Source organism: Tarenaya hassleriana, unplaced genomic scaffold (genome assembly GCF_000463585.1).
Source record: "Tarenaya hassleriana unplaced genomic scaffold, ASM46358v1 Cleome2, whole genome shotgun sequence".
Classification (NCBI taxonomy): domain Eukaryota; kingdom Viridiplantae; phylum Streptophyta; class Magnoliopsida; order Brassicales; family Cleomaceae; genus Tarenaya; species Tarenaya hassleriana.
In genome coordinates, this window is record NW_010965372.1 from 3,209,019 (window position 1) to 3,235,380 (window position 26,362).

General features: G+C 37.3%; 7 protein-coding genes, 2 long non-coding RNA genes and 1 other non-coding gene across 14 annotated transcripts in view; 5 read left to right on the forward strand and 5 right to left on the reverse strand.

The window, feature by feature from the left end:
* LOC104811972 overlaps nt 1-295 on the reverse strand; it is a 4,538-nt gene extending 4,243 nt beyond the window's left edge. The window contains exon 1 of one of the 2 annotated variants that reach the window (XM_019202447.1): nt 21-295. In XM_019202447.1, coding sequence (XP_019057992.1) covers nt 21-184 — 164 coding nt within the window. In that variant the 5' untranslated portion in view covers nt 185-295. The remainder of the gene's footprint in view (nt 1-20) is intronic. The other variant, XM_010538873.2, reaches the window with a different exon arrangement.
* A 611-nt stretch (nt 296-906) lies between these two features.
* On the reverse strand, nt 907-4,436 carry LOC104811973 (cytokinin hydroxylase-like). Its single transcript, XM_010538875.2, has 4 exons — nt 4,102-4,436; nt 3,263-3,492; nt 2,297-2,911; nt 907-1,562 (listed from the first exon to the last, which is right to left on the reverse strand). Exons 1-4 carry the CDS (start codon nt 4,379-4,381, stop codon nt 1,134-1,136), a joined length of 1,554 nt encoding a protein of 517 aa, XP_010537177.1. The 5' UTR covers nt 4,382-4,436; the 3' UTR covers nt 907-1,133.
* A 1,908-nt stretch (nt 4,437-6,344) lies between these two features.
* Nucleotides 6,345-6,416, forward strand: TRNAC-GCA. The gene has a single exon. It is a non-coding gene; the product is annotated as a tRNA-Cys (tRNA).
* Nucleotides 6,417-10,277: 3,861 nt separating this feature from the next.
* On the forward strand, nt 10,278-12,215 carry LOC104811974 (sulfated surface glycoprotein 185). Its single transcript, XM_010538876.1, is given in 4 exon segments — nt 10,278-10,398; nt 10,750-10,818; nt 10,821-11,057; nt 11,639-12,215. Coding segments are annotated over 4 exon segments (687 nt in total). The 5' UTR covers nt 10,278-10,316; the 3' UTR covers nt 11,938-12,215.
* A 760-nt stretch (nt 12,216-12,975) lies between these two features.
* On the forward strand, nt 12,976-14,883 carry LOC104811975 (DNA-binding protein HEXBP). The gene is made up of 5 exons (XM_010538878.1): nt 12,976-13,410; nt 13,834-13,975; nt 14,108-14,199; nt 14,345-14,438; nt 14,539-14,883. The coding sequence occupies exons 1-5, from the start codon at nt 13,108-13,110 to the stop codon at nt 14,736-14,738; spliced, it is 831 nt and encodes a 276-aa protein (XP_010537180.1). The 5' UTR covers nt 12,976-13,107; the 3' UTR covers nt 14,739-14,883.
* An 83-nt stretch (nt 14,884-14,966) lies between these two features.
* On the reverse strand, nt 14,967-15,856 carry LOC104811977. 2 transcript variants are annotated; one of them, XR_771543.1, is made up of 3 exons: nt 15,788-15,856; nt 15,620-15,685; nt 14,967-15,377 (listed from the first exon to the last, which is right to left on the reverse strand). It is a non-coding gene; the product is annotated as an uncharacterized LOC104811977 (long non-coding RNA). The 2 variants fall into 2 exon arrangements; XR_771542.1 differs by lacking the exon at nt 15,788-15,856 and having other exon boundaries at nt 15,620-15,746.
* On the forward strand, nt 15,038-16,483 carry LOC104811976 (actin-depolymerizing factor 7-like). Of its 2 annotated transcripts, none has more exons than XM_010538880.1 (3): nt 15,038-15,324; nt 15,809-16,068; nt 16,158-16,483. In XM_010538880.1, exons 1-3 carry the CDS (start codon nt 15,322-15,324, stop codon nt 16,306-16,308), a joined length of 414 nt encoding a protein of 137 aa, XP_010537182.1. In that variant the 5' UTR covers nt 15,038-15,321; the 3' UTR covers nt 16,309-16,483. The 2 variants fall into 2 exon arrangements, with proteins under 2 accessions (XP_010537182.1, XP_010537181.1); XM_010538879.1 differs by having other exon boundaries at nt 15,235-15,324; nt 15,754-16,068.
* Nucleotides 16,484-16,727: 244 nt separating this feature from the next.
* LOC104811978 (low-temperature-induced 65 kDa protein-like) lies at nt 16,728-19,516 on the reverse strand. The gene is made up of 5 exons (XM_010538881.1): nt 19,356-19,516; nt 19,057-19,257; nt 18,004-18,477; nt 17,054-17,929; nt 16,728-16,942 (listed from the first exon to the last, which is right to left on the reverse strand). The coding sequence occupies exons 1-5, from the start codon at nt 19,423-19,425 to the stop codon at nt 16,854-16,856; spliced, it is 1,710 nt and encodes a 569-aa protein (XP_010537183.1). The 5' UTR covers nt 19,426-19,516; the 3' UTR covers nt 16,728-16,853.
* Nucleotides 19,517-19,816: 300 nt separating this feature from the next.
* On the forward strand, nt 19,817-23,902 carry LOC104811979. 2 transcript variants are annotated; one of them, XR_771544.1, is made up of 5 exons: nt 19,817-20,261; nt 22,604-22,687; nt 23,179-23,465; nt 23,548-23,679; nt 23,816-23,902. It is a non-coding gene; the product is annotated as an uncharacterized LOC104811979 (long non-coding RNA). The 2 variants fall into 2 exon arrangements; XR_771545.1 differs by lacking the exon at nt 19,817-20,261 and adding an exon at nt 22,200-22,274.
* On the reverse strand, nt 20,497-24,150 carry LOC104811980 (myosin-4-like). The gene is made up of 8 exons (XM_010538882.2): nt 23,840-24,150; nt 23,448-23,648; nt 23,212-23,334; nt 22,988-23,025; nt 22,811-22,904; nt 22,141-22,730; nt 21,009-22,088; nt 20,497-20,904 (listed from the first exon to the last, which is right to left on the reverse strand). The coding sequence occupies exons 1-8, from the start codon at nt 23,909-23,911 to the stop codon at nt 20,658-20,660; spliced, it is 2,445 nt and encodes an 814-aa protein (XP_010537184.1). The 5' UTR covers nt 23,912-24,150; the 3' UTR covers nt 20,497-20,657.
* Between the last annotated feature and the right edge of the window lie 2,212 nt (nt 24,151-26,362).

A 26,362-nucleotide genomic window follows, 5' to 3' on the forward strand; every position in this document is an offset into this window, starting at 1 on the left:
CCCCGTCCCCCCCGCCAAAATCACGGCGGGCTTCCGCATTCTGCGAAACGCACAACATTCGAACGTGGCGACTGAGCTTCGTCGCCATCATCGCCCGTACCGGAACCCTGAAATTCCCGTAGTTTAGGGCCAATCTGAGTTGAAGAGAGCTTGGCGTCCACGTATTCACCGTCAGAGACGCCATAGACGATCTGGGCAAAGGTTTTTGGGAAGATTGATTGCTGCCCACTTGACGTCGAAGAGACGATAGACAACTCTTTCTGGGGTTCGTTGCTTCAAGACGAGAGAAAGAAGGGAATGTGAATAACTCGTGTTGATTCTCCCCTTTTGGTAAATATCTATATTGACCCTTTATTTGTTTATTATTTCAAAAATATCCCCTTATAAACTATTCTGCCTTTTACTCCACTAGAAATATGCAGATGATACCCATTATTTAAAAAAAAAAAGACGTGTATTACATGGATTCAAAGACTATTATCCACAATATATATATATTCACCCTTCAATATCCAATCTTGTCCAAAACAAGCTATGTCATCTGGGCGATGAAAAATGAAGATTAATATGAAAACTCAAGCGGAGTCACGAGGTGCAGTTGATTCACGGCTCGACATGTTAGCCATGCAGCGATATGCCGAGGGATAGGCGAGGAAACGCTGCTACAGACGAAAGAGAAATTTACGACCCCCCCACATGCCTTGAAACTTTTATATTGATTTTCATTTTTATCGCACACACGATATAGTTTGTTTTCAATAAGATCAGATAGATACTGGCCGGAGCGTGGTACTTCCTTTCTTTTTCTTTATCGGCGGTCTCACTTCCGTCGGGTTTGGGTTCGTCCCCTTTTGGTAAAATTCTATATTGACCCCTTATTTATTTATTATTTCAACAATATCCCCTTAATTATAAACTGTTTTGATCCGTTTATTCCCCTCAAAATATGCATATGATACCAATTATTCAAGAAAAAAAAGTTGTATATTCCATATAAACAAGGTAAACATTGATTAGCGGAAAATACTGCCGGAGTTTCCCTAGTACTAAACACGAACCCAATATCAATTCCTCTTCTTCTTCTTTTGCATGCAAGGATCGATGCTAAAGAATATTATCCACGTTAGAGGAATCTAAAGGGGTCGTACGATGAGAGGCAACCCATAACCGGGACGAAGAGAAAGCATATATGTCGGTACATGGCGATAACCGGGCGAAACCGAGATTTCGAACCGGGACAAAACAAGAGTCAGGACAACCTTGTACTCCAAAAAGGTCAAGTTCCGACCAATGCACATTCTCCCTCCGAATCCAAACGGCAAAAACCCCATCTTGTGGTTGCAGCCACCGTTCGAATCCTCGGCGAATCTCTCCGGCCTAAACTCGTACACGTCATCCCCCCATAACTCGGGATCATGGTGCATAGACACTAAGTCGATCCAAATGTTCGTACCGTTAGGGACGACAAGGCCTTTGCCAACTTCTATGTCCCTCCGAGCTTGTCGTTGTGCGTTTGGGGCCGGTGGATATAATCGTAGAACTTCGTTCATCACCCATTTCATCTGTTATAACATTTCAAGATCCAAACAGTCAATATACGAATTATATGATAATCAAATATTCATTATGGATGAAGCTTTGTCTATGATCGAGCTTTAATTTCACACACGTGTTTTTTTTTCTTTTTTTTTTTACTGCAAATTTTGTGAATGAGGGCAAACCCTAACGATGGGGAAACAGAATATTAAACAAAAATAAAAATAAAAAAGAGTAGGTGCAAGAGGGCAGCAATTCGCACGTGTCAATTTGATGCGTATGGATGCGGTCCTTAAGTTGTTCACATCGTGGTCATGGCCTTTGACCTATACATGACATTGACTTTGACCCACCATGAACGTGTATATATACATATTATATATATATATATATATATATTATAATTTGTAATAGATTTAGGTATGTTCTATATCCATAATAAGATTACTTGAACTTCTAATTAATTCCGTGGTCTCCCACGTTGACCATGTTTTTTTCTCTCGTGTTCCGTACGTTGACCTTTGTTCCTCACGTTCTATACTGACTTTATATGATCAATTTCAAATATAAAAAATAAAATATGACGTGTGCAAGAAAAGCAAAATAGTTGTTCATGCTGGAAACTACTCTGTCATTGTCATGTACGTCCATCACGCAGATGCATCTCCCTCTAACAAAAACACGTGCATGTATTGTGTGTGTGTATATGTATAGTTGGACATAAACCATGCTTTACATGCAAATACGTATACATACGTACCTTTTTAAGCCCTGCAAGTTTGTGGTAATCAACGTCGGAATCTCCGACGACTTGTCGGACCTCTTCCCGGAGCTTTTCCTGCCACTCTGGGTGAATGGCGAGAAGCATGAGTGTCCACGTCAGCGCCAAAGCCGTCGTCTCATGGCCGCCGAAGAAGAAGGTTTTACACTCGTCGACGAGCTCTTTCGCCGTCAAATTTCTCCCTTCCTTCTTTTCATGATCCGTCTTCAGCAACAGCCCCAATAGATCATCCCGATGGTATTCTCCCCGTTGGATCGATCCTCTCCGTTCGTCTATGATCGATAAAAGCAAGCGGTCGACCTCTCGGCCGAGTTTTTCGGCCTCTAGGGTTTCTTTGAAGTTGAGAATGCTGCCTAATATCGGCACGCCCAAGACGCGTTTGGACTTGAAGAGAGTGTATTGCATGGCTCTTAGGTTCTTGAGAACCTTACGTCCGTTTTCTCCGGTGACTCCGAAGCTCGTCTTGGCGATTATCTCTCCGGCCAATGTTATGATTTCGCTCTCCATATCGAATTCCGGGTTTCCCGAGTTGATTTGTACGGCCCATCCGTCCAACATGCTGGTTGCCGACTCCACCATCATACTTGTCATGGCCTATATATACATATATATAGAGAGAGAGAGATGTGTGTATATATAGTTAGAATGAAATATTAGACCAACGATGTTAGAAAGAAGAATCAATTTTCTTGTTTATTGACATTTTTTGTAACAATTTTGAAATTGAATATATATTCACTTTGGTGGCTTATAAATTATGCTTTTGGGAAAAGCGAGGGAAGTTTCTGCATACGATCCGTTTTTTTCCAACAAAGCAAGCAGTCTAATTTTTTGAGCTAAGATAAGTCTTACCATTAGAAAACACGGTCGGATCTTCATAAATATGTAAGTATTTATTATAAATGATTCGTCAATTAACTATATACATTATACATATATATATACCTTGAGATTAAGAGGGGAGAATGCAGGGGTGATGACGTGGCGGTGTCGGGTCCAATCATCGCCTTCGACCATGACCAAGCCTGTTCCAAACATGGGCTCTCTGTCTTTCTTGAAGACATTAGGTTTTCCCCAACTCTTGGCCAACATACCTTCCGACATGACCCTCAAGAACTCGGGGTCCGCTACGTACAAAAACGGCCCGGCCCCCAGCCAGTACACGAACACTTTGCCTGCGTCATATATATGATCACAATTAACATTAATTCAACGCAAAATAAATACATCAATACCGCATACGCGCAATGTATATTTAATTTGGTACGACTAAATATTTCAATATCCTGTAGGGTTATAACGTTACAAGACTATATATTACAAACATTCCAAAGATATATGTATATGTAAGAGAAAAACAAGAGAATTAGATATAAAAACTCGAAAAATTAAGAAAGTTTTAAGAAGAAATTTGAAAAAGTATTTAGAAAAAAAAAAACTTATATTTATAACTCTTTTTATGTCTTTTATTTTGCTCTGTTTTACAAACGAGGGAGATAATAGGTACCTATATCCATTTGACACAACTATTAATAAATATCTTAAATAAAATATATATTCTAATATCTATTTTTTTTTTAATATTATTAGTTTCTAGATATTCATTCTATCTAAAAATCTAGATATTTTTTTCATATAAAAATTGAATCGTAATTAATTTTGTATCTCTTCCTATTTATTTCGGATCAATGATCCAAAACTAAATTAAGCCCAATAATGATTCTGATCCAAAAAACAAAATCGCAAACCAAAAATCAAGTTTAATTCAACAATATATCGGATACCATATTGTTGTTGCCAACGGGCGAAATGAGGAAGAGCAATAGCGTGTATGTCGTGGGTGACAGCGGCAGCTTTCCTCCGGTTCACACTCTCCGCCTTGATTGTCTTCGTCTCCTCGAGGTTTCCGAAAGGGAAACTCGGACATGGACCCACGAATCCATTCTTCCTAATCTTCTTTAGGGCTCGAACCGGCAATACCCAACACGACAAACAAGACTTCGTAAACACAAGACCAAGAACCAATGCCAAAACCCCAAAGCACAAGCTCAAATCACACGACATAATCTCAAGTTTGTCGAGAGATGTGTTTGGTAACGAGGGGGGAGCTTCTTTTGGTGTTGTGGTGAGGTGATGCATGAGAATGATGAAGGGAAACGAGGTATTTATAGAGACGTGACATTTTAAAAAAAAAAAGTCAAGACTTTGACCAATGAGTTCCGTGCTCTGTGGCTTTTGTTTTATTGTTTTATTTCATTTTTTGGCAATACAATCTCCGCATTTCGTGTAGGCGGTAGGCCTTTGAATAAAATTAAAGGATGGACTTGGTGCATATTGGACCTTCATTTATTGGAATATTATTAAATTAACCATAACATCGTACAATTATATATCAACATTGATCACGCGATCCACAATGCTTCATTTAAAAAAAATAATGGTTTTATTATTTATTTATTTTTCTAGTTATGGTCACTTTTCCCCATGTTACACTTAATATTGTACGTTAAATAATTAGTTGGATAAAAATGCATTAAATATCTTGTTTCGAAACTAAGCGTTTTAGAAATAGATTAATTGAACAGATACGGCGGGGTATATTTATTAAATTAATATCCATATGTAGCCCTCATTTCATAAATATGTTGTTATTGGAAAGTAATTACAAAACTTATACGTACGGGCTAGAAAACATGCAAGGTTTATCTATTTACCAACGCATGAAGGCAACATTTTTTTTTAAAAAAAAATATATATATATATATTAAAATTTCTGAAATTAACATTGTTTTGTCTCTGTTAACCAAAACGTTGATACTATATATAATGCCAAGTGTTACAGACCAAATCGCAATTGATTTCCGTTTCATAGTCAAACCCGTTCACAACTGAAAAAGAATTATTATGTGAAACCTGAAATTTCGGCCCAATATGTGAAATCTCTGATAATTTCACGTTATACAATTTGATGCAATGGTGACAGCGCATTTAATTCGAATGTGAAATCCTTTAATTTCAACTGTATGGTCCCCCCAAGAAAAAAAACATCACATCTATGTTCCATTTCAAGCTGGTGAGGAACGTGCGTCTGCGTGTCTCTCTCGTCTCTCCCTTCTCTCTCCCTCATTGTTCATATATCTATGATGCCACGTGTGCGTCTGTTTTCAACGGATATATTAAATGTTTTGTTCAATATTAAACTAAATTTTATTATATCTTATAATTTTATGTTCAAGTAAAAAAAAAATAATTTGAAAAAATTCAGATATAATTCATTAAATGAGGAGATCTTAATATTTTTATATTTTCCTAGTTGTATAAAATACAAAAAGTTCACGCCTTTATACAAAAAAAAAGTTCAATTTTTGACCGGAGACAATTAAAAAAAAATCAAAATATACAGTCCGTACGGTTAAGAAAATAAAAGTCAACGTAGGTGATTGAACAAGTCAAAAGAAGGCTTGGGTTTGAACGATGTTCCGTTTCGGTCACACGCGTTCGAGAAAGGTGACCGCTTTCATCATGTCCCCGTCCGCCTCCTGTCCTTATTTGTTTTTTTGGTAAATCTCGTCTCCTCATGTTTTTTTTTTTTTTTTTATAATTTTAAACTTCACTAAATCTTTGAACCAGCTATATTTCGCAGATAATTGAAAAAATCTATATGAATTTTTCTCCCACGCTTCGATTTTCTATCCTAATTTTACTTTCCTCTATACTTGTTTTTTTAATTAAATCGCACTGCTAACTGCTATATTTCAATTGGACCATCTTTCAAAAATTATTATCATTTCTAAAAATAATTTATAATATATATATATTTCAAAATATGATTAAGATCATATAAATACAATTGACTAGTTTTTTTTTTTAAATTTCAAGTTTCAACAATTTTGTCAAGATTTTAATGGGAATGGAATACCATCAATAAAAACAAAATTTCTGAAATACATATATTAAATCATTGTTAATATTTGATTAATTTTAATCAAAATTATAATTTATAATTAATTAATATATTATCAATCTAGGGTCCTTAGCTCAGTGGTAGAGCATTTGACTGCAGATCAAGAGGTCACCGGTTCGAACCCGGTAGGGCCCTTTCCATTATTTTTGCATAGTTTTGGGAAGTTATTGCAATAAAATAAAAAGAAAAATGCATGAATTCTTGGAAGTTATTGAAATGCCAATGCATACGAAAGGAATTGGGGATATGCAAAATTCGTACAACGCATTTTTTTTTTGTTCATGAAACAATATTATTTATTATACATAGAAATCGATTAATTTTAATGTAATCGTGTGGTAATCTTGCAGTTTGCTGAGCCGATTGGATCCGATTCGTGTGACGTGTACTAAGATTCGACATTCCTAACTCTCTCATACACCAAAACATCATAATGATACGCACACAAAATCCTTACGCATATATATTTTATCACTTTTAATGGAATGTGAATCGTAATATGTAAACAATTTTAATATAATTGTTTAGAGTTTAAGATCAAAATATATTTTCCATATATGAGATGATTTCATTTTATAGATAATGTGGTGTTTTATGGATTATTATTTATATTATAGTGAACGATTATCTCTTTTTTTTTTCTATTTCTCTGCTTAAAAAGAGATACAAGGAGAAAGCCTCTATCTAGTTCAATGTTTGGGCTTTTTGTAAGCATTTGAAAGCCCAAGCCCAATTATGTTTAACCCGCACGTCACGTCTTGCCCACACCTTCCTTATGAGATAGAGGCTTCGAGTTAATCTCAAAGTCCGGCTGGTTTGGTTTGGGGAGTCTAATTTGATTTTCTGGAACTTGGTTAGTTGTTATTTTTTGTTCTACTTTTTTCGTTTGAAAGCTAATTAATTTGGTTTTTCATGTTAGTATTTGAATTTTGTTTGATTTTTTTTTTATTAAAAATGTTTATTTTCTTTAAAAAAAAACGTTTTGTATTCGGTTCATTTTCATATTTAATTAGGAATCAGTTTTTTATTTTAAAAATTTTTATATGCATTCACTTTTTTTATATTGAATTCCGTCCAGATAGGTCCGGTTGTGTTTAATCAAAACCAAAATCACCATCTCTAGTTAAAACAAGACCGGCGTTTATGAGCATATCTGACTTCTCATCTCACATATGCAAATCAAACCGATTTAAAAGGGTTTGAGTAAACTAACCTTTGAACCGGTTTGATCGGTTCATTTCGTTATTCTAAAAACCATTTCGTTGCAGATATTGGTTTTGACCTAATAATATTCTACTAACCGATTATTTATGATTTTTTTTTCTATGGTAACTTTTTCATGTTTCTAAAACTCTAGGGTAAATTTTCTAGGCTAAGTTGTTGATTAGAAATTTGACAGTATACCGGACTTGGATGGAATAACATGTCAAGATGTCAATTATAAATGCAGATTGTAAAATTCAATTGGGTAGTAACAACGACTAGATTAGGAGTGTCAATCTAGGCTCGAAGTCATCCAAAAAATATTGGGTTTTGGACCTAAAGTTTTTGGTCCGAAAAAATTCAAATTTTTGGATCAGAAAATCGGATTTCGGATCAATTCGAACGTTCAATGTAGCTTATTTTAAAAAATATTAATGCAATAAAAAATAAAAAAAATATTAACAATGAAGAAATTGAACGGACCGATTCGATCCGACTCGGTCCAAACTCAAAACTTTTGGATCGAGTGCGTACTCGAGTCAGTCCAAACCCAAAACTTCTGGATCGAGTGCGTACTCGAGTCAACCCGGCCCATTTGACACCCTAGAAGAGATTAGTTATGATTTTTCTTTTTGTTGGACTTTTTCGAAAAATAGAGAATATTGAATTTGGGTCAATTTTGGTTTCTATTGCAAACCGAAAAATTATTTTTGTTTTTTTGGGTAAGCGGGTGTAATGGGCCGAAGTTCAGACTAATTTCGGGATCGAAAGCAAACTATGTGATTGAAATTATGCTTCTCAACTTGAGACTCGAACTCGGGGGACAGAAGTTTTGCGTCCCATTCCACCGGTTAAGCTATCCAAATTGGGTACAAAGAAGAAAATGATGTCCATAAGCCCATTGGCGAGGACCTCTACTGCGTTTTTAATTCGTGATTTTCTAATGATTGCCGTGTTCCGCGTGCTGGATCTTCTTCAAGTACAGAAACAAAACAAAAGAAATAAAACGATATCAAATTCTTAAACCAAAATAAATCACTAAACCAAATTCACATTGTACCAAACATTAAAACCAGTAAAACATGCTAAGACTGTCTTCTAAAATATTTGGTATATAATATATTTTCTCTCGTATCTGTTGTTCTCCCTGTATTGTATAACAAATTGGTAACACTTGGATCTATTTATTTTTGTGCAGTCGACGGTTGATAATGTTAGATTTACACATACAAACATGTTTCCGTTCCGCATAAATTCAATGCTTTGGACGAGGAATGATTCACTATTTACAATTTTTTCAATTTTTTTTAAAAAATAATACGTGGTCGGCTCCGTGATGTTGGGAAGTTGAGAAGTCTAAAGACACAAAAAAGATCTTTGAACTCCGTAGACTTTGACACGTCGACAAGTCGTTGCCATCGTTTACGGTTACGGACACCGAACGTCTTAGGTTATTTCCAAGTTTTGGCCCGTCATTCCCGGCTTATTGGAAAATTCTATATAATAAATCTATTGACTAATTTATATTTATAAAAAAGATATCCACGTAAATAAAATACATTTTATGTTTGCCTTGAATACTGAAATCAACGCACAAGATATCAAATACGAGCTCTTGGACTTTTTGTACAATCTGTATATTTTTTTTTGGTAAAAACAATCTGTATTTTTCATTCATGTTATTTAGCATTTTCATGGTTCACATGACATGACCATGAAGTTAATAAACAAATTATAATTATAATTATAACCCTATATTTAAACTTTAATGTAATAAATAAAACTATTGGTGGAGTATAAATTGGTTTGAAATTTGTTACATTGTTGCAAAGTGCACCCAACTAGGGGTTGACATTTTTACCCGAGACCCGCGGGTTTTCGGATACCTTATCTCGCGGATACCTGGAAATCATTATAAAACAAAACTATTTGAAACATGGTTGAATGCCAAAATTCATTGGAAAAAAAATTTCACAAGTCCACATTTGGCGTCTGTATATGAGAAACCTTCGCCATTGATAGCGGAATACAATTTATATTAAAACATACCTTTTTATTAAAAAAATTTATTTATTTCTTATGAAATCCAACATTACATCTAACGATATACGTTGGCTATTTTGTAATGTACCAGTCTACATATGTGTTTTCGTATGTTAAAAGGGATTTCATAAAAGGCATGAATTTGGATTGAAACTAACCATCACAATCTTGGTTCGTTATTGCTACATAAATATAAGAGAAAACATATATTATGTTAATTAATCATACTAATGGATTTGTTATGCTTACATTTCGATTTATATTTGGATTCGCTTGTTATATATATGGAATTATTTATTTAATAGTGTCATATATTTACAAAAAATAACCACACGCTTAAATAGTAATACCTCGAAGATTGATTATGTTTTTATTTCATTAATTTTTTCGATTCTTATTTTTGTTAAAACTATCCATATTTAATTTTTTACATAGGTTTTGATTTTAAATACGTCTGGTTTAGTTTTTACTTAAAAAGAAATAAAAAAACAACAATTGGTTGATTTTTCCAACTTTTTTTTTATAATAGACAGTGCAAAATATGGAACGTAAAGGATTTCCCTGACATTTGCTTGACCAATTAAATCAGCACGACTTTTCACTAACAACCACCCACTTCTAATTCATTTCGTTTCTTTGAATTATTTAATTTTTAAATATTTTCATAGTTTATTAATTTTGTATTCCCTGAAAAAAAAATCTATAAATAGATCAATTTCTTGACCACTTGGCATCAAAACCCTAAGGAAATCTCTCCTCATTCTCTCTCGTATCGATCTTCCTCTTAGTATGGCTTTGAACATTGTTCACAATGCAGCTTTTGTCGCTTCTCTTCTTGTCTTAACCACCCTCTCCTTCCAAACTGTTCTTGGTAAGTTTTTATAATAAATTTTCGAATATACTTATAATATTTAACGTCGAAATCAATAATTTTAGCGTTCAATTAGATAGTAAATGTAAAAAAATAAAAGCCTAGCTTCCTATTATTTATATAGATTTATACATTCACTCTATATATACACACACACGTGTATTGTATGCGTGTGTATATTGTTTATATACACATTCAACCCATACGAGATGGATGCGGATGATGCCAAAATTATTTGTTTTACCTCTATATTTTCGTTATTATATGATATTTTCTGAATTAATGTTTCAATAAATTTGTTTGATGATGATGGTGCGAATAATCAGTTGGTTTGCTAAATTCCGTACGTAGGGCATGAAGTCACGTGCGAGAGTCTCAGCGAAGACACGTGCGCGTTTGCGGTTTCGTCGACGGGTAAACGCTGAGGAGCGGCGTGGAGGTGTACACGTGTCGCGCGTCGGAGATAGAGGCGGACAAAGTCGCAAACGTGATCGAGTCTGAACGCTGCGTTAAGGACTGCGGTCTGGATCGCAAAACGCTGGGGATCTCTTCAGACGCATTGCTAGAACCGCGTTTCACCCGCAAGCTCTGCTCGCCTCAGTGCTTCAACCATTGCCCCAACGTCGTCGATCTTTACTTCAATCTCGCTGCCGGTGAAGGTACGTAAATTAAAATAATATATATATATAAGGCCACGGATCCAAGCGAGATGAGCATCGACATCATCAAAAGCCGAGCTCTCTAATATATATATATATATATATATTATTTAAAAGATTATCTATAAAAATCCAATCCAATTCAATATAAAAATAAAGAATGGTACAATTTATTTAAGAAATAAAAATTTCTGAACTCTAAAATAAATAAACCCAATCAGAACCAAAATTCGAAATATCCACACCTTTGAAAATATTTTTTTTAATGATAAATAGAATTGAGTTCAATATTAAAATTAAATTAATATAAAATTCGATATATGTTAAAATGCGTCTGATGAGTCCGGTTAGGTTTTTATCGGTTAATAAAAAAATCGAACCGGATTTGCAGAACTTCAAGAACACTACTATCTTCATTATCTGAATTTGTTTCCGTAAAATAAAATAAATATCTGGACCTAAATTTAAAATAGAAACAAACCATGAAGTTACACACTTTATTGCAAGTTAAATTTCCTGATTGGTATTTTTTTTTTAAAAAATTATTATTTTTAATCGGGAAAATGGTGTGATAACAACAGGAGTGTTTCTTCCAAAGTTGTGTGAAGCACAAAACGAGAAGAACAAGAGAAGAGAGATGTCGGAGATCAGAAGCTCCGGCAGAGTTTCCGATCTTATTTCTCCGGTCGGTTCCGTCGTCGGCTTCCTCGGGATGGCGCCGCCGCCGGCGCCGGAGCCGTCTTCCGAATCTCCGGCACAGGAGCCGTCGTCCGAATCTCCAGCTCCGGAGCCGTCGTCAGAATCTCCGGCTCCGGAGCCGTCGTCGGAATCTCCGGCTCCGGAGCCGTCGTCGGAATCTCCGGCACCGTTTTCGATCTGAGTCACCACCAAACAAAATCGGTTTGTGAGATTATTAGTGTGATATTATAATAAATAATGAAAGATATGGTATGAGTTTTATCATTGTATAATGTGTCATACGGCATCTCATGTCATGATATAATCAGACAGCGAGTGAGAGAAGTGGACCTTGTCTCTTTTTCATCGAATGTAAGAGTCTACATTACAAACAATAATAAGATAATTGTGATGCCACAATTGCTTGTATAAACTGAAATAAAAATATGAAATTTTCTACATGTTGTATGAATTGACCAAAAAAATTTATATGCAAAATAGAAGTTTTTTTTAAATAAAATATATATTTATTTTTTAATTTTTTTTTAGATTTTTATATTTACAATCAATAAAATATATTTAATTTGAAATATAACATTTGTATATAAATGTATTATATAAAATATGGTGTTTATAAATATTTATATAAATTCTTAATACGACAATACGATAAATTTAAATAATACTATTTTGTGATTTTTAAAATTTTTATAATTTATATATATTTTATTCAAATTTTATAGATTTTTATAACAAAATTAAAAGAAAATATTTCAAATAATTTAGATTTGATGATTTTTTTTTTAATTAAAATTAATAATTGATTATTTTATAACAAATTTAAAATGAAATGTTGTTTTTAAACTGTTTATATATTTGATGGATTTTGGTCAAAAGTTAAGATAGTTAATGACTTTATTTGGATTTATATAAAAAAAAATTGATGAGGGACGGCACGTATAGCGGAGAGATAATGGCGTTAGTGATCTTAGGTATTTTATTCGTATAGAAGACGGAACAAATGGAAATGATAACGTCGCCGTTGGTGTCGAGGTAATTTGATTTTTTGTTTTTTTTTTTGAATATTTTGCCTAACGCGCGAGGTTCCACACTTCACGCTCGGTGAGCGTCGAAGGTACGCGAAGTGATACCAAACGACGACGTTGGAAGGTATCAAACAATAGATAGCCCATGGGCCTGGCCCATTTATAACGTTATAATTTTCCTGAACCTTCGATTGTTGCCCACTTCTTCGTTTGCCCTCGTCGACAATATAGCCCTAGATTCCTCGCTCTCGCTCTCTCGCTCTAGCTCTCGCTATCTCTCGCTCTCGCTCTCGCTCTCGCTCGTTCGCAGGGAATTTTTGTCGAAGATGGTGAGCCAAAGGCAGAGACTTGCGAGGAAGAGATTCAAGGAGGCTCACCCGGAGATGTTTCCGAAGCCGGAGCCGACGCCGCCGAAGGATCCGGAGAAGAAAAAGAAGAAGAAAAGTATGTTCAAGCGAAAGAAATCTGGACCCATCGACGGGTCGAGTAAAGGAACGGTGAGAAGAGGCATGAAGAGGCACCCACTTAGGATACCCGGTATGAAACCCGGGGAAGGATGTTACATATGCAAGGGCAATGACCATATGGCCAAGCTCTGCCCCCAAAAATCTGAGTGGGAGAAGAACAAGGTTTGCTCGTTTGAAGTTTTTTCTATGCTGTTTCTATGCGGTAATCGCGTTTCATTCATGGGTTTTTGTCCGATTTTGATTCAGAATTTAGTTTGGTAGAATCTGGGCATTGTTTTGAGCAGAAGATTAAGATTTTGAAGTTTTGGAGGATTGTTTGTTCTTAGTTTCTGGGGAAATCAGTTGGCTTCTGTATGACCATTGTAAAGCATGTCCATAGCTGTACCTAGAGTAGATATAGCAATCAGGTTTAATCTTAGTAACACGAGTATAGTAGCAGAATTGACCCTTTAATGGTTATGGTTTGATGACTGTCCTTTTGCAGCTCTTGGTAGACGAAATCTTGTTTTGATTCCTTGTTGCATAATATCCAGAGACAAAAGCAAATAAGTATGGACAAGACTCATGAGTTGTGTGTTCTTGTAGGTATGCTTGCGTTGTCGAAGACGAGGACATAGTCTTAAAAACTGCCCCGACAAGAGCGACGAGAGCTCGGACAAGAAGTTGTGCTACAACTGTGGAGAAAGTAGCCATTCACTTTCTCAATGTCCCTATCCCATGGAAGATGGTAAATTCACCACTAATCTTTGTGAACAAGAACAACTCAGCATTCTTTTGTCAGCTTCTGATTATAATTTGATTACTACATTTTAAGGATCCCAAACTTAGTTTAGTGATATTACGCCTCAATGTGATGTAGGGGGAACAAAATTTGCAAGTTGTTTCATATGCAAGGAACGTGGGCACTTGAGCAAGAACTGCCCGCAAAATAAGCATGGGATCTACCCAAAGGTACAATGCTCGATTTTGTTCTCTACCCTTTTCTCAAGAGTCAGGAGAGTACCAATTCGAAGTTAAAGAAGCTTATTCACTGTCTCTGAGATCTTATTTCTAAGTTAAAGCTGATCGCTTGCTCGTCCCATTCTTTCTTCAACAGGGAGGATGTTGTAATATTTGCGGAAGTGTGACACATCTAGTGAAGGATTGCCCTGATAAAGATAACCGAAGTTCGATCCAAGCAAAGGATACAGGTTTAAGCATTGATTTCAATGGCATTAGTCGGCATTCATGAGAGAAATTTGATCTTCCTTGCATAACCTTTTTTTGCATTGTTCTAACCTCAAACGGCAGATTACGAAGAGATTCCAAGGGGGAAGGTGACTAAGTTAACAAGCGGGGACGATCTTGAGGATGACTTCGTGATGGGAGACACGAAAAGCAACAATAAAAACAAGTCATCAGAAGCTAAAACCGGAGCTTCTGATCAGAGTAGAAGTGATGCGAACCCCAGAAAGAGACAAGGTCCAAAGGTTGTCAATTTTGTAGGATGATCGAATAAAAAAAAGGGCAGTACTTCTCCAATTTTGTAGGAAAAAAAAAAGAGAATGTGTTGTGATAATGGGTATTTGTTGTACGTATACGTATACGTATTTCTTGCAAGGAATGTTGTTTTGTGGGTATTTTGGGTCGACGTTAGTGGAGTGCCATGCAATAGCTTGGGAAATATGATATGGTAGTATCCCTAAGCTAAGATTTCTCTCGCGATCTATCTACTAATCTTTTTTCGGATCAAAATTATAACTTTCTCCGTGTATGTCCGTCCATGAATACGTATCCACGTCATCGTTATATAAAAGTAAATGTATGCATGCATGTATGGTATGCTAAAATTAGAAAGCGTAAACTATGGGATGGTGAGGAGAATTTGAAGGAGCAAATGGTTGTCCGAGTTCGTCTCCTTCCTGAAAACCATTAAGGATTCTCTCTCTTTTCTTCACGTACGGCTTCTCATCCCATCCCCCGTTCCGTTTTCTTCTTTCATTTGCTCCTCAAAACCACCGAAAGGAGGATTCGAATCAAACTGATCAACTCAAAAGAGCCTGTCAACTCTCCTTGTCGATCTGCAACTGAGAAATGGTGCGTTCCCTTTCCGTTCTTCTTCTTTTTCCGTTGCGAGTTTTTCCCCTTACCTAGACATATGATCGATCGCATGATACATGTTAGTTATGAATGATACATTCGGAAATCGGAAACCGGACGAAATCAGTCTAAAGTAAAAAAAAAAACTTAGAGATTAAAGCGATGTTCATGTTGATTTGTAAAAGGTAAAAATGCTTTGTGTGTGTGTATTTACCATTGCATTACATAGTATAAAATATAAGAGAAAATCTAGGTTAAATTAGATAGATTACTTAAGAGTAAATGTCAATACCACGCATTGTCCAAGTTGAAGTGGAGAAGAGATTCATATCCAAAGCTAAATGTAATTCCCTCAAGTCTGTTTCATTCATTAGTTAGAACTTAGGATATAGATTTTATATATGAAATTTCATATACAAACAATAGCGCATTGGATGGATGGATGGAACAAATAACGAACGAATGAATGGATTGGGAAAAGGCGAACTCGGCGTCGGGGATGGCGGTGGACGATGAGTGCAAGCTCAAGTTTCTGGAGCTAAAGGCGAAAAGAAATTATCGGTTCATAATATTCAGGATCGACGGCCAACAAGTCGTCATCGAAAAACTCGGTTTCCCCGACCAAACCTACGATGACTTCGCTCAGTCTCTTCCCGTCAACGAGTGCCGTTACGCCGTCTATGACTTCGACTTCACCACCAATGAGAACTGCCAGAAGAGCAAGATCTTCTTCATCGCCTGGTACACACACACATATGTATATATATACCCTGTCCTTCACCTTTGTATATATATATATATATATATGTGTATGATGATGGTGTGTATAGGTCACCGGATTCGTCGAGGGTGAGGATGAAGATGCTGTATGCAAGCAGCAAGGACAGGTTCAAGAGGGAATTAGATGGGATTCAAGTCGAGTTGCAGGCCACGGATCCAAGCGAGATGAGCATCGACATCATCAAAAGCCGAGCTCTCTAAATCATCATCATCATCATCCCTTTCTTACGTATCGTACGTACCATGCATGCATGGATAACGCTTGTCTTCGCATGCAAAGACACACGTCAATTTCGTTTTCCATGTTTTGTAATTTCTTGGATTCATTCATCATCTTCATCACCAACCCTTTTTGATAAAACGTTTTTCTTATTTCGATTTTGAGTTTCGGTGGCATTGGATATTTTTTTTTACTTTACTCTGGGTAAAGTTTTTAAAAAAACATGTAATTTGTCAATGTAACACTTTTTTTCCCACACAAATTACAACGACTAAGGCTTCAGAACTTGACTATTTTGTGGTGTTCGATTGATTTTTTTGGTAATAAATTAATGGAATATTGTTCGACAATTTTTTGGTTATTCGATTTCACCTTAATTTATCTTGCGCTTTAATCGAACTATTTACAACAAAACAGTTCATTCCCCAACAATCAGAATCAAAGAGACAACACACTCGTAGCAAACCTCAAGGAAGAAAAAAAGAGAGACAAGAACCGTGTCGGTACACAAAGGAACAGCCAAATCTCAGTTCCCAGATTCTTGGAGCTTTCTCCCCCCGCCGCCGTTTCCCCCGACATCTCCTCCATTGGTCCCCGCAAGTCCTAACTCGGTTCCTGCCAACATCACAAGCTTGCAAAACATTAGACTCGCATTGAAACAAAAAGATCGCGATCGCATTTGCGTTTTGCGTTTTGCGTTTTGCCAAACGCAATGTCAGTTCTTACCAATCGTGGAACCAAGCGACTGTGAAGACTCCTGAACCGACTCTGCCGACTTGTTCTTCACTTCCTCCGTCTTACCGCCAAGCCATGACGTCACCGCCAGTTTTAGCTTCTCCACCATTCCCCCACCGCCATTGCCATCCTCCACGAAGCTCTCTCCATGCTCCATCTCCTTCTCCGACCTCTCATCGCTAAACCCTCCAAGCCTCTTCTTCACTTCCTCTGACTCCATTACTGTCCCTCTCTTCTTCTTCTTCTCTCCTCCCAAGTGAAGCTTCTCTGTTATCACTTCGGACAAAGCCTTGTCTTCCTCTCCTGGCTTCAGCTTCTCCACTATATAGTCCCTCGCTGACACTCCCTTGTCCTGTCTCTGTCCGGTTTCGCCGCTACCCGAGAGGGGCATCTTCGACATCACGCTGGTTCCAGTCTCCTTGACCTTTTCATACACCGGAGTTAACTTCTCCGCCATCTTCTTCCCGTATTCCATGGCGGATCTTGGAGTTTCTTCCTCGCTGCCTTCTCCTCCAGAGTAACCTAGCTTTGAGGCCACGGAAGTTTTTGCTGCTGCAGCTCTGTCAGCCAAAGCTGAAGTTGCCGAGACGATTTTCTCGGTGTAGCTGCTCTGCTTTGGCATGTCTGCATCATCTGCCATAGCCTGAGGCTTGGAAGCTCCAGTTTCTGTTTTAGGGTTCTCTGGAGGAGACATTTCAGGTGTCGGGAAATCCTTTCCCGGTTCATGTCCTGATTTCACATCGAGTTCGTCCCTTCTCGTCAGGGATTCTCTCTCCAATCCACGTTCTGATAACTCATGAGGCACATCCGTCATTTTCATCTTACCTAGAGATTCAATGATTGGTGTCACTCCAACTTCTTCTCCACCTGAAAACAGATCAGAGATGAATATTAAACCAATTCCGTATCAAAACTCGAAATTTCGCCAGAAAGTTTCCTACTTTTTCCGGTGGGATCAGTGACTTTGGATTGATAGTTCGAGACAACACCAGAAGAATCAAGCCCTCCTCCAGGAGCAGCGCGATCTTCCTCCAATCCTTTAGGTCTCTCTAGGTTGACTTTCCGTTGACCATGAGGGTCTTCACCAGCAGACACAAACATTCTAGTCGTATCCTCTGTTACTGAGAGGAGAGACGGAGGCGTGTTTTGCGCCGTCTCTTCTGGGTCCGATGGATCGGATGCTCGCATAGGATGAGGAGCAGTTCCTCCCAAACCATGGGAAGAATCAAAGCCTTGGGCTGGTTTAGAGACTTCGACTGGTTCAACCGGTTTGATTTGACCGTAGGACTCGGTCGGAAACACCTTCGTTCCTGGAGGAACCATCTCCTCCGGTGCCGGAATGTGGCCTTTTCCGGGATGACTCAACGACTCCGGCTGCCCTGTCACGCCGCCTCTTACGGCGGATGATTCGTAAACTGTTTGCAACACATAATCGATGGCGCATTATGAGGATGGAAAAGCAAATCGAACGAACTGAACTAAACCAAAACCAAAACCAAAACCAAAACCAAAACCAAAACCGAATCGTAGCGAAATGAAGCCGAACATGAAATAAACCAAACCATTTCAAAGTTTCGTTGGTCTGAAGATACTTGAAATTTCGATTAACCAAATTTCGTATCGGGACGAACACGACCAAAGTAAACCGGAACCGAATCTAAATCCAAAGAATACCAAACCGAACCCTTCTTTGCAACAAAAACTGAAAAATCAAACAGATCTGAACAATAAAACTCAGTTTGATTTCTCTACGGGGCCAACATCAAGCCGAACGGAACTCGAAAAAACAGAACAGAAACTATAAAATTATTTCCCTCGTGCATAATTTTTTGTTATCCAATACAACGAGCTAAACCGAAATAAATTAATAATATAAACCTAAACCGAACCATGAACTAACCAAACCAAACCAAACCCAACCCAATTCGCACACGCCTAATGAAAATACAATAGCTCAAACTCATTCAAAATACAGTGAGAGCAGAATAACGTACTCGGAGCGCCATGCACTTCAGGGTCGACGACAAGTTCATCATCGTCGTCATCTTCTTCGTCGAGATCATGATCATCGGGGACATGATGACCATGCTCATGATGATGACCATGTTTCGTTATAGTGTTCTTTATCTTCTTAGCCTTTTCCTTCACTTTCTTCAACACTTTGGCAGTTCCCTTCTCATGGTGCTCTTCTTCCTCTGCAACCCAAAACCAAGAATCTTAACAGAGCAATACATACAAAAAACTCTTTTTCTCTGTACGTAATTCCGACCATGATACGGATCTATTCGCGTACCAGGATGGTGAATTTTCACATGGGTCTCTGCGTAATCACTGTCCGAAGGACGGGTCAATTGCGACTCCATATCCAAACCAAGTGGCGAAGCTGCGTTCCTTCCCCGGGATTTTTTTTAAAAAAGGAACTTTCTTTTCTTTTGTGTTGGGTTTTTCTTGGTGTTTCTCTGCAACCAAACAGCTACTGTTGAAGGTTTTTATAGAGTGAAGATGACACATTGGTCGTGTCACCTATGGTTTGGCTGTGGCTCTGTAGCAATCTGCCACGAATGTTGCTATCTTGCGCCACGTCTCATGCTCTTGTTTGCATACGTGGCACCCTTTGGCTAATCTTTATCCAATAAATAATTGGGAACTTGTATTACAAGACGGTCCACGATTCAAATGGCTCTTGGATTACATAAAAATTAAAAAATTCATGAGCCATGTCGGTCTTTGGGAGCTTGCCGATTAGGACGTAAGGTTGAGAAACTACACATCGTACATAATTTTTACGAGCGCATTTTGTGACGTTTCTGAACATAAAAACGGCACGGTGTTCTTACACAAAATTGGCGAACTACGTGATTGCGAATTTTCTACTCGCCGTGCGCGGCTTCGTCTTCGTTCTTTCTCCGACAAAAATCGCAAAAAGCATCAAGGCGCCAGTTTCAAATCCTCAGTCTCTTCCTCACCATTTCATCTCTCAGATGAACGATTTAGACAGCAGAAATGGGAAATGCTACATGATTTGAGATTTTTCAGATTTTACTGATTGCAGAATGCATTACTGTCGGTTTTCCTCCTGTTAATATCTTTTGCCGTGAACGGAACATGAAGCCAAACAATACTGGTTTGGAAACATTTGGAACCGCGGCAATACTCTTCCAATCGCCAGAGATTCGGCATGGATTTTCAGATTCTGGAGGTGGGTAAATCTCAATCCTAGTGTATAAACATAACAGAAAGCAAGACGAATAGGATGTAATTGACTGAACAAATGCTTTTGGATCTGTCGGAAAATGGTGGCTTGCTTCTGCGCTAAGTTTATTCTGTCTCAGTTAAGCTAACTGAGTCAAGATTCGCATATGGGTAGCATTATGTTCTTCCTTGATGAACATTTAGGGCAAATATAGCTGGACCTTAGGCATTCAAGTTTTAACTTCCATGAAGAAACACTGCCCAGTTTCTAACCTTGTGTTCTTGGTTAAACTCTTGGGAACTCTCTCTTATTGATTTCTGACATCTTGGTCGGAGAGTGAAGATTATGTTCTATAAGAAAAGTTGTAGCTTTCCTCGAAAATGCTTCCAAACCATACAAATATTAGTTCTTCTTACCGTTCTTGAGGTTTCTAACAGCCATCACAAGTTGTTGTCTTTCACCTTCTACCTCAGCAAATCTCAGGCTTATCTCCGAATATCTCTCTTCCATTTCTTTCAGCTCTCTCTCCATGCTGTTGTTTCGATTCTTCAAATAAGCCAACTCGTCCAGTAGTTTTGTATGGTTCTCCTCATTGTGCCCATTAGAAGCGGAAAGTTTCTTCTCGTTTTCTGACCGCCTTTCTTCCGGCCTGTTATCCAAAACAACATCAATATAATGCCATGTGGAGTGAGTTTCGGGGGCTCGAGTGGAAATTTGAAGGGAATATCTATCGACTTAGTTATTTTTTCATACCTTGCAGCAAGGATTTTAGACATATCTTCTTTTCGTTGAATATCGACCTTCAGGTTTGATACTTGTTTCCTTAGAGCTTCATTATCCATCTTCTCTTGAACAAAGCTATTCTGCAAGTCACTGTACTGTTGGCTAACTCCTTCCACTTCTCTCCTCAAATTTCGGACGATTCCCTCTTTCTCATCATGTGATGACCTTGTGAGAATTAAATCTTTTTGCGCCCTCTCGGCTTCTTCTTTAGCCAATGCATATTTTCTCTCCAGTTGATCTCTTTCTTTTCTCCATTCCTGAATTAGCATCTCAGTTTCAGTAGCTGTTGCCATTGATTCATCCCTCAGCTTTGCTAGCTTCTCTATCTCCATTTCGAGTATCTGAACTTTCATTGACAATGCTTCATTCTTCTCTTCTTCACGCCTCCTTATGTCTTTTTGTTTTGATATCTCTGTATTTGCATTCTGTAGCATTTCTTCCAGGTTTTTGTTTCGTGCGCGGATATCATTTGCCTCCTCCACGCTCTTCATTGTCAGCTTCTCGTTCTCACCGAGCTTAGACTCCACTTCTAGAGAAACCCTCTTGCATTTTTTCTGTAGCCTCTCAGCTGTTATGGCGTTTTTCCACCTTGTTCTTCTCAACTCCTCCTCTGCTTTTATGGCCCTCTGCTCTTGCTCTGTTTTGGCCTGCATCACTGCTCTAAGATCTTCTTCGAAAACGCGAGCTTGCTCCTCGAGTTCTTTCTTCAGTTCCTTTACCTGAATTTTGAGTTCATTAATTGTAATCAAACATTCAGAGTATTCCAATGACTGCTGCTGCATTTTCTCCTCCATTCTCTCTATCTGAGATTCCAATTCTTCTATGTATTGTCTCGGATATTGGCATTCATCTTGTGGTTTCAAGTGTTCTTGCTGCTCTAACGTCAGAGATATGTTACAGTTTTCCACTTTTAAGGACTCGTATTCGTGAGTCATTTCATTCAACTGGATCGCCAGTTCCTCGTTTTTTTTCCTGTAAGAGTCTAACTCACAGTCTAAGTCTTCGATTCTTCCCTTAAGCATATCGATCTCGCCTTTCCATCCTTGTTGGCTTTCATTTCGATTTGCATTACGTCCAGAATCCGTCTCCTGATCCTTGAAACTTCTTAATCTCCTCTAATTTGGTATTCAGAGAAGATATCTCTCGGTTCTTTTGCTCCATCATCTCATTCAGATCCCTCACTGCAAGAATAAAGTTGGAGTTTGACTCCTGTGCCCTCTGCAGCTGCAACCTAAGGTTTGTATTCATATCCTTCTCGCAGTTTAGTTCATTTTTCATCCCTTCTATCATTTTGCTTGTATCCTCGCTTATGCTTCTTATTCTGCTTTCAGCATAAACTTCATCTATACTCTTCTGCAACTTGAGCTGCTTGCATTCATCCAAAAGGGCATCTCTTTCTTCCTTGAGACAACTTAGTTCCTTTGAGAGTTCCTGTTTCTTTAGAGACTGCATTTCCAGCTCAGTTAGTTTCTCAGGACTGTTTTTCGACTCGATATAACTCCCGTCTGATGTTGAACTTGCTGACCACTCTGTGTTTGATCTCCGATGCCCGTTTCTTCTTGCAGGGATTGTGTTCTGTCGACGAGGTAGACACACACTCTCTGAACTATCTACCCAGCTTGACGCTCCGTTAGATTCAAACGAACCAAGTGAGATCCCGTTCTTACGCGTGTTTATATCCAAATATCTTTCCTGTAAAACAACAGAGATTTTGTTTTTTTTAAAAAGAAGAGTTTGATATTTATCAGGGCCTTGCCAATGTTTTCACTTACATCCTGATCAAATCCATCGATGCCATCATTGCGTTGTTGGCTTTTGAAGCTCTCCTCTTTAGCAAGTGCTTGACCTCCATTTTCTTCCATGAATCTGCAACATAAGACAAACATCTTTGAACTGTTGTGGGAAGTAAATGCGAGATTGGGAGCAGTCTGAAAGACAGAAATTGTTACCTTAGATCATTGGTTCCCTGCATCTTTTGAATTGTCACCTGCAACAATCGGAACATTTATATGAAAACCAACCGGTCTTAGGTTATAGATTAAAACATTGTTTTACTTTGTGCAGATTTTTCAGTTAGATGTTTTGTCTTCATTCTTTAATGGTGAATCCTGACAATTTCATCGATGCAATTCTCACGCAGGTCCGAGGAGAGAGAGAGAGAGAGAGAGCAGACATGTAAAACTGCACCAGAGTTGGCGAATTTAAGCGGCAATGAGACAGTAAGTGGCTCTGCTTCTGCCAAAAAATCTGCAAAATCAATTGAAGCTTCTCCTAGAAAGCCCGACTTTGAAGAACCCTGAAACAAAAAAAAAAAAGTTGAAAAGGTCCAAACTTTCAGACAACTTCGAAAGAAAACTCAGGGGAACATTTAAGGACATCACCATCATCATCAACGACGATCATACTCACTGTTGCAACGACGAAATGGTAAATCTTCTCACGAATAATCCCAGTTTTGGGTTCTTGGATCAGCTTCACCGACACATATATTGGATTCCCCCACGAACAGATGTTGTCTTTAACTGGGGCCTTCTCAAGTTTGAATGTCGGCTTCCCAACATCGTCAGGAACCAAAGATATCATCAAAGCAGGTTTCTTCAGCTTCGGCACCTGAAGAATATCAAATGCCCACAAAAAAAAGGTAACATTTTTCGTTCCAATCTCCGATTTACTTAACTTAGATTTTGCGTATAATTATGTTTAGTTGAGACGATCTGTCCCTAATTCTTCACATTCACGTTCGATTGATTCTATAGCTTTCACATTATCTGTTTCAGGAATCATCAGACAAGGTGAAATACCTGAGTTGCCTGAAACTGCAGCTTGAACACAGCTTTGATCTTGTTCCTGTCGTTTCTCCATGACTTGAACATTGTTCTCGAAACTGCAAAAACTTCAGATACATGAAGAGAAAAAAAACAGAGGAATTTTTGTCTGATTTCTACAGTTGTCTTGAAGAAAAGTGGAGGAAGGGAAAAGGGTAAGCGTTAGAATGCTAAATCAAGTGATTATGTCTGAAGCTTACACTGTATTATCTTTTTGGGTGATTGAGTAGGAAATTAACTTTTCTATTTTTTTTATTGAATTGAAAAGTGCTTTTCTTTTTAATGCACCAAAGCAAACGGGTTTTCAATGTTATATATCATTCACACACACATATATATATACATACATACATACATACATATATATATATATATACAGATAAGTCAAAGATGATGATGGGTTTGGGTACGTTAGTATTAGATTCGTTCGTAGAATGGAATGTTAATTACTAAGTCTAATCCGAAGTTTAGGGAAGTGGGTAATCATTACTGGCCACGCTTGAGGAGCCGTGTGTAAATAAATGTCTTCACGCTAAAAAAAAGCTCTTTTTTTTCTTGCTTAAAAAATCGAATTTTTTTAATAAATGTAATGGTCAGAATCAGAATACTGTAATATAATATCTGAATTTAATTTTTTTTAACTAATCAAAATAATATTGTTTATTTTTTTTGGAAAATCAAATGTTTAATTTTTTTTTTATAAAAAAGTTGTTTTGTTTGAAATATCTATACTTACTGTTTATCGAGGAATCTGAATTTCTTCTGTCATTTTCTTGAAATTCAATTTCTGTCTTACATTTTCATTTTCTGTTTTAAAATAAATTGTAACTACACATGACTTTTTTTTTTATAACCAGGATGGTTCCCCAAACTTTCGTTCCGACTACGTCCAGTCATCCACCCTATCCCGAGTATATAGATCATTTTAGTCCAGAAATTACATCATTCTTCACCAGTGAAATTGAACCCAAAACTTTAAGGATGACTTTGTCACCTCTCAACCACTAATCCACCAACTGTTGGATATACCACACATAACTTATATACGAGTATATGCATGTATGCATTGGATGCATGTATGTATAAGTTATTTGTAAGGGAAATATACATATAATTTGCCTGTCGTATCAAATAAATTTGTTAACGAAATAGAACCCGATTCTTCCATGCACTAGCAAAGAACAAGGTTATCTTTATCATTAAGGATGGATCCAAAACAACCAATACATATATATATATATATATTCAATTAATTTGATATCATATTATTTTCATGGAAATTATAAAGACTGCAAATAAATGCGGGCTGTTTCCTTTTTTTTTTTTTTTGGTAATATATTCCAATACATGCATGAAGTGGAACATTATTGATAGTAGTGGTGGCCCAAAAGCCAGCATCGACTTTATGTGCCACATCCTCGTCGTCATCCAACACATTTGTTTGTTTGTGAATATATTTAATGTGTATTTATGAATGAAGATGAAACTCAATAAATTTGGAGTCCCCTCCATTGTTTTCTGTTTTTCGTTATACGTGAACTTGATAAATGAATATAAAGTTGATGTAATTGTAATGTCGTTAATCTCGGTATTAATTTGATATTATGTATTAGTTGAATGATAATATGACATGTAATGATTGTTATGATGGATTAATATTTAATTATTGAGATTAAAATAAATGTTTAATTAATTAATTATTACATGACCCAATAGGCAATAGACCAACGGATGATCAAATCATACGCCCGCCTATGCACACACTCACTCATCATCCGTCCTCTCATACCTAACATGGTGGTCCCTCTCTTGGTTACACTTGCTCCTTATTATGTATATGTATTCATATGAATATGATGTATCATGGAGGCATGCTGATGGTATTCTCACCTCTCACCAAAATTTGAACTCCTCCAAGGTATGAAAAATACAAAATATGTGGCATAGTAGGCGTTTTATATTTCGTATTTTACAATTTCCTTCTACTGTAAGATACTTTGTCCATATACATATTGTAATTTCTTTTATATTTTTTTTAATATCCTTCCCACTATAAGACATGTACTCATTTTTTATATTCTTCCCACGTTGTCCTTGACAAAGCAAAACTGAATGACTAGTAATACAAGGCCTCTAAAATTAGTTGGAAATTGTATAAATCTTTTTTTTTATTACAATCTTTAAGCAAAAATATCTACCTTGTTGGTCTAAAAAATAATCAAATAAAAAAAATGTATTTGGGTTTGGTCCATGATATTGGTAATTGGGCGTAGACCAAGATCCAGTGGCACGATCGTAATTTACTACACGCGATTTTTTGTCTTTTTGCTCCAAAAAACACGTGGATCCATATGTATTTCAAGTTCAAACCTTTCACTGATTGGTGGAAGAACCAGACACGAATCCGGGTTAGTTACAGCTACCTCCGTACGATCACATCTGTCCACGTGGCGACGACCCAATTGTCTACCTGATCTTCATCCAACGGCCACAAAAAAA

What these genes read in the sequence shown, in the direction of transcription:
- LOC104811975 (XM_010538878.1), top strand. Translation starts at nt 13,108, where the DNA reads ATGGTGAGCCAAAGGCAGAGACTTGCGAGGAAGAGATTCAAGGAGGCT. An exon ending in CTGAGTGGGAGAAGAACAAG is followed by an intron (nt 13,411 to 13,833) that starts GTTTGCTCGTTT and finishes GTGTTCTTGTAG; the next exon opens with GTATGCTTGCGTTGTCGAAG. An exon ending in AGCATGGGATCTACCCAAAG is followed by an intron (nt 14,200 to 14,344) that starts GTACAATGCTCG and finishes TTTCTTCAACAG; the next exon opens with GGAGGATGTTGTAATATTTG.
- LOC104811978 (XM_010538881.1), bottom strand. Translation starts at nt 19,425, where the DNA reads ATGGAGTCGCAATTGACCCGTCCTTCGGACAGTGATTACGCAGAGACC. An exon ending in TGTGAAAATTCACCATCCTG is followed by an intron (nt 19,258 to 19,355) that starts GTACGCGAATAG and finishes TTTGGGTTGCAG; the next exon opens with AGGAAGAAGAGCACCATGAG. An exon ending in GTCGCTTGGTTCCACGATTG is followed by an intron (nt 16,943 to 17,053) that starts GTAAGAACTGAC and finishes TGATGTTGGCAG; the next exon opens with GAACCGAGTTAGGACTTGCG.
- LOC104811973 (XM_010538875.2), bottom strand. Translation starts at nt 4,381, where the DNA reads ATGTCGTGTGATTTGAGCTTGTGCTTTGGGGTTTTGGCATTGGTTCTT. An exon ending in TCTCCCCTCTTAATCTCAAG is followed by an intron (nt 2,912 to 3,262) that starts GTATATATATAT and finishes ATGTATATATAG; the next exon opens with GCCATGACAAGTATGATGGT. An exon ending in AACTTGCAGGGCTTAAAAAG is followed by an intron (nt 1,563 to 2,296) that starts GTACGTATGTAT and finishes ATGTTATAACAG; the next exon opens with ATGAAATGGGTGATGAACGA.
- LOC104811980 (XM_010538882.2), bottom strand. Translation starts at nt 23,911, where the DNA reads ATGTTCAAGTCATGGAGAAACGACAGGAACAAGATCAAAGCTGTGTTC. An exon ending in ACTCTGGTGCAGTTTTACAT is followed by an intron (nt 23,026 to 23,211) that starts GTCTGCTCTCTC and finishes CGATTGTTGCAG; the next exon opens with GTGACAATTCAAAAGATGCA. An exon ending in CAGGGAACCAATGATCTAAG is followed by an intron (nt 22,905 to 22,987) that starts GTAACAATTTCT and finishes CTTATGTTGCAG; the next exon opens with ATTCATGGAAGAAAATGGAG.
- LOC104811976 (XM_010538879.1), top strand. Translation starts at nt 15,794, where the DNA reads ATGGATTGGGAAAAGGCGAACTCGGCGTCGGGGATGGCGGTGGACGAT. An exon ending in AAGATCTTCTTCATCGCCTG is followed by an intron (nt 16,069 to 16,157) that starts GTACACACACAC and finishes TGGTGTGTATAG; the next exon opens with GTCACCGGATTCGTCGAGGG.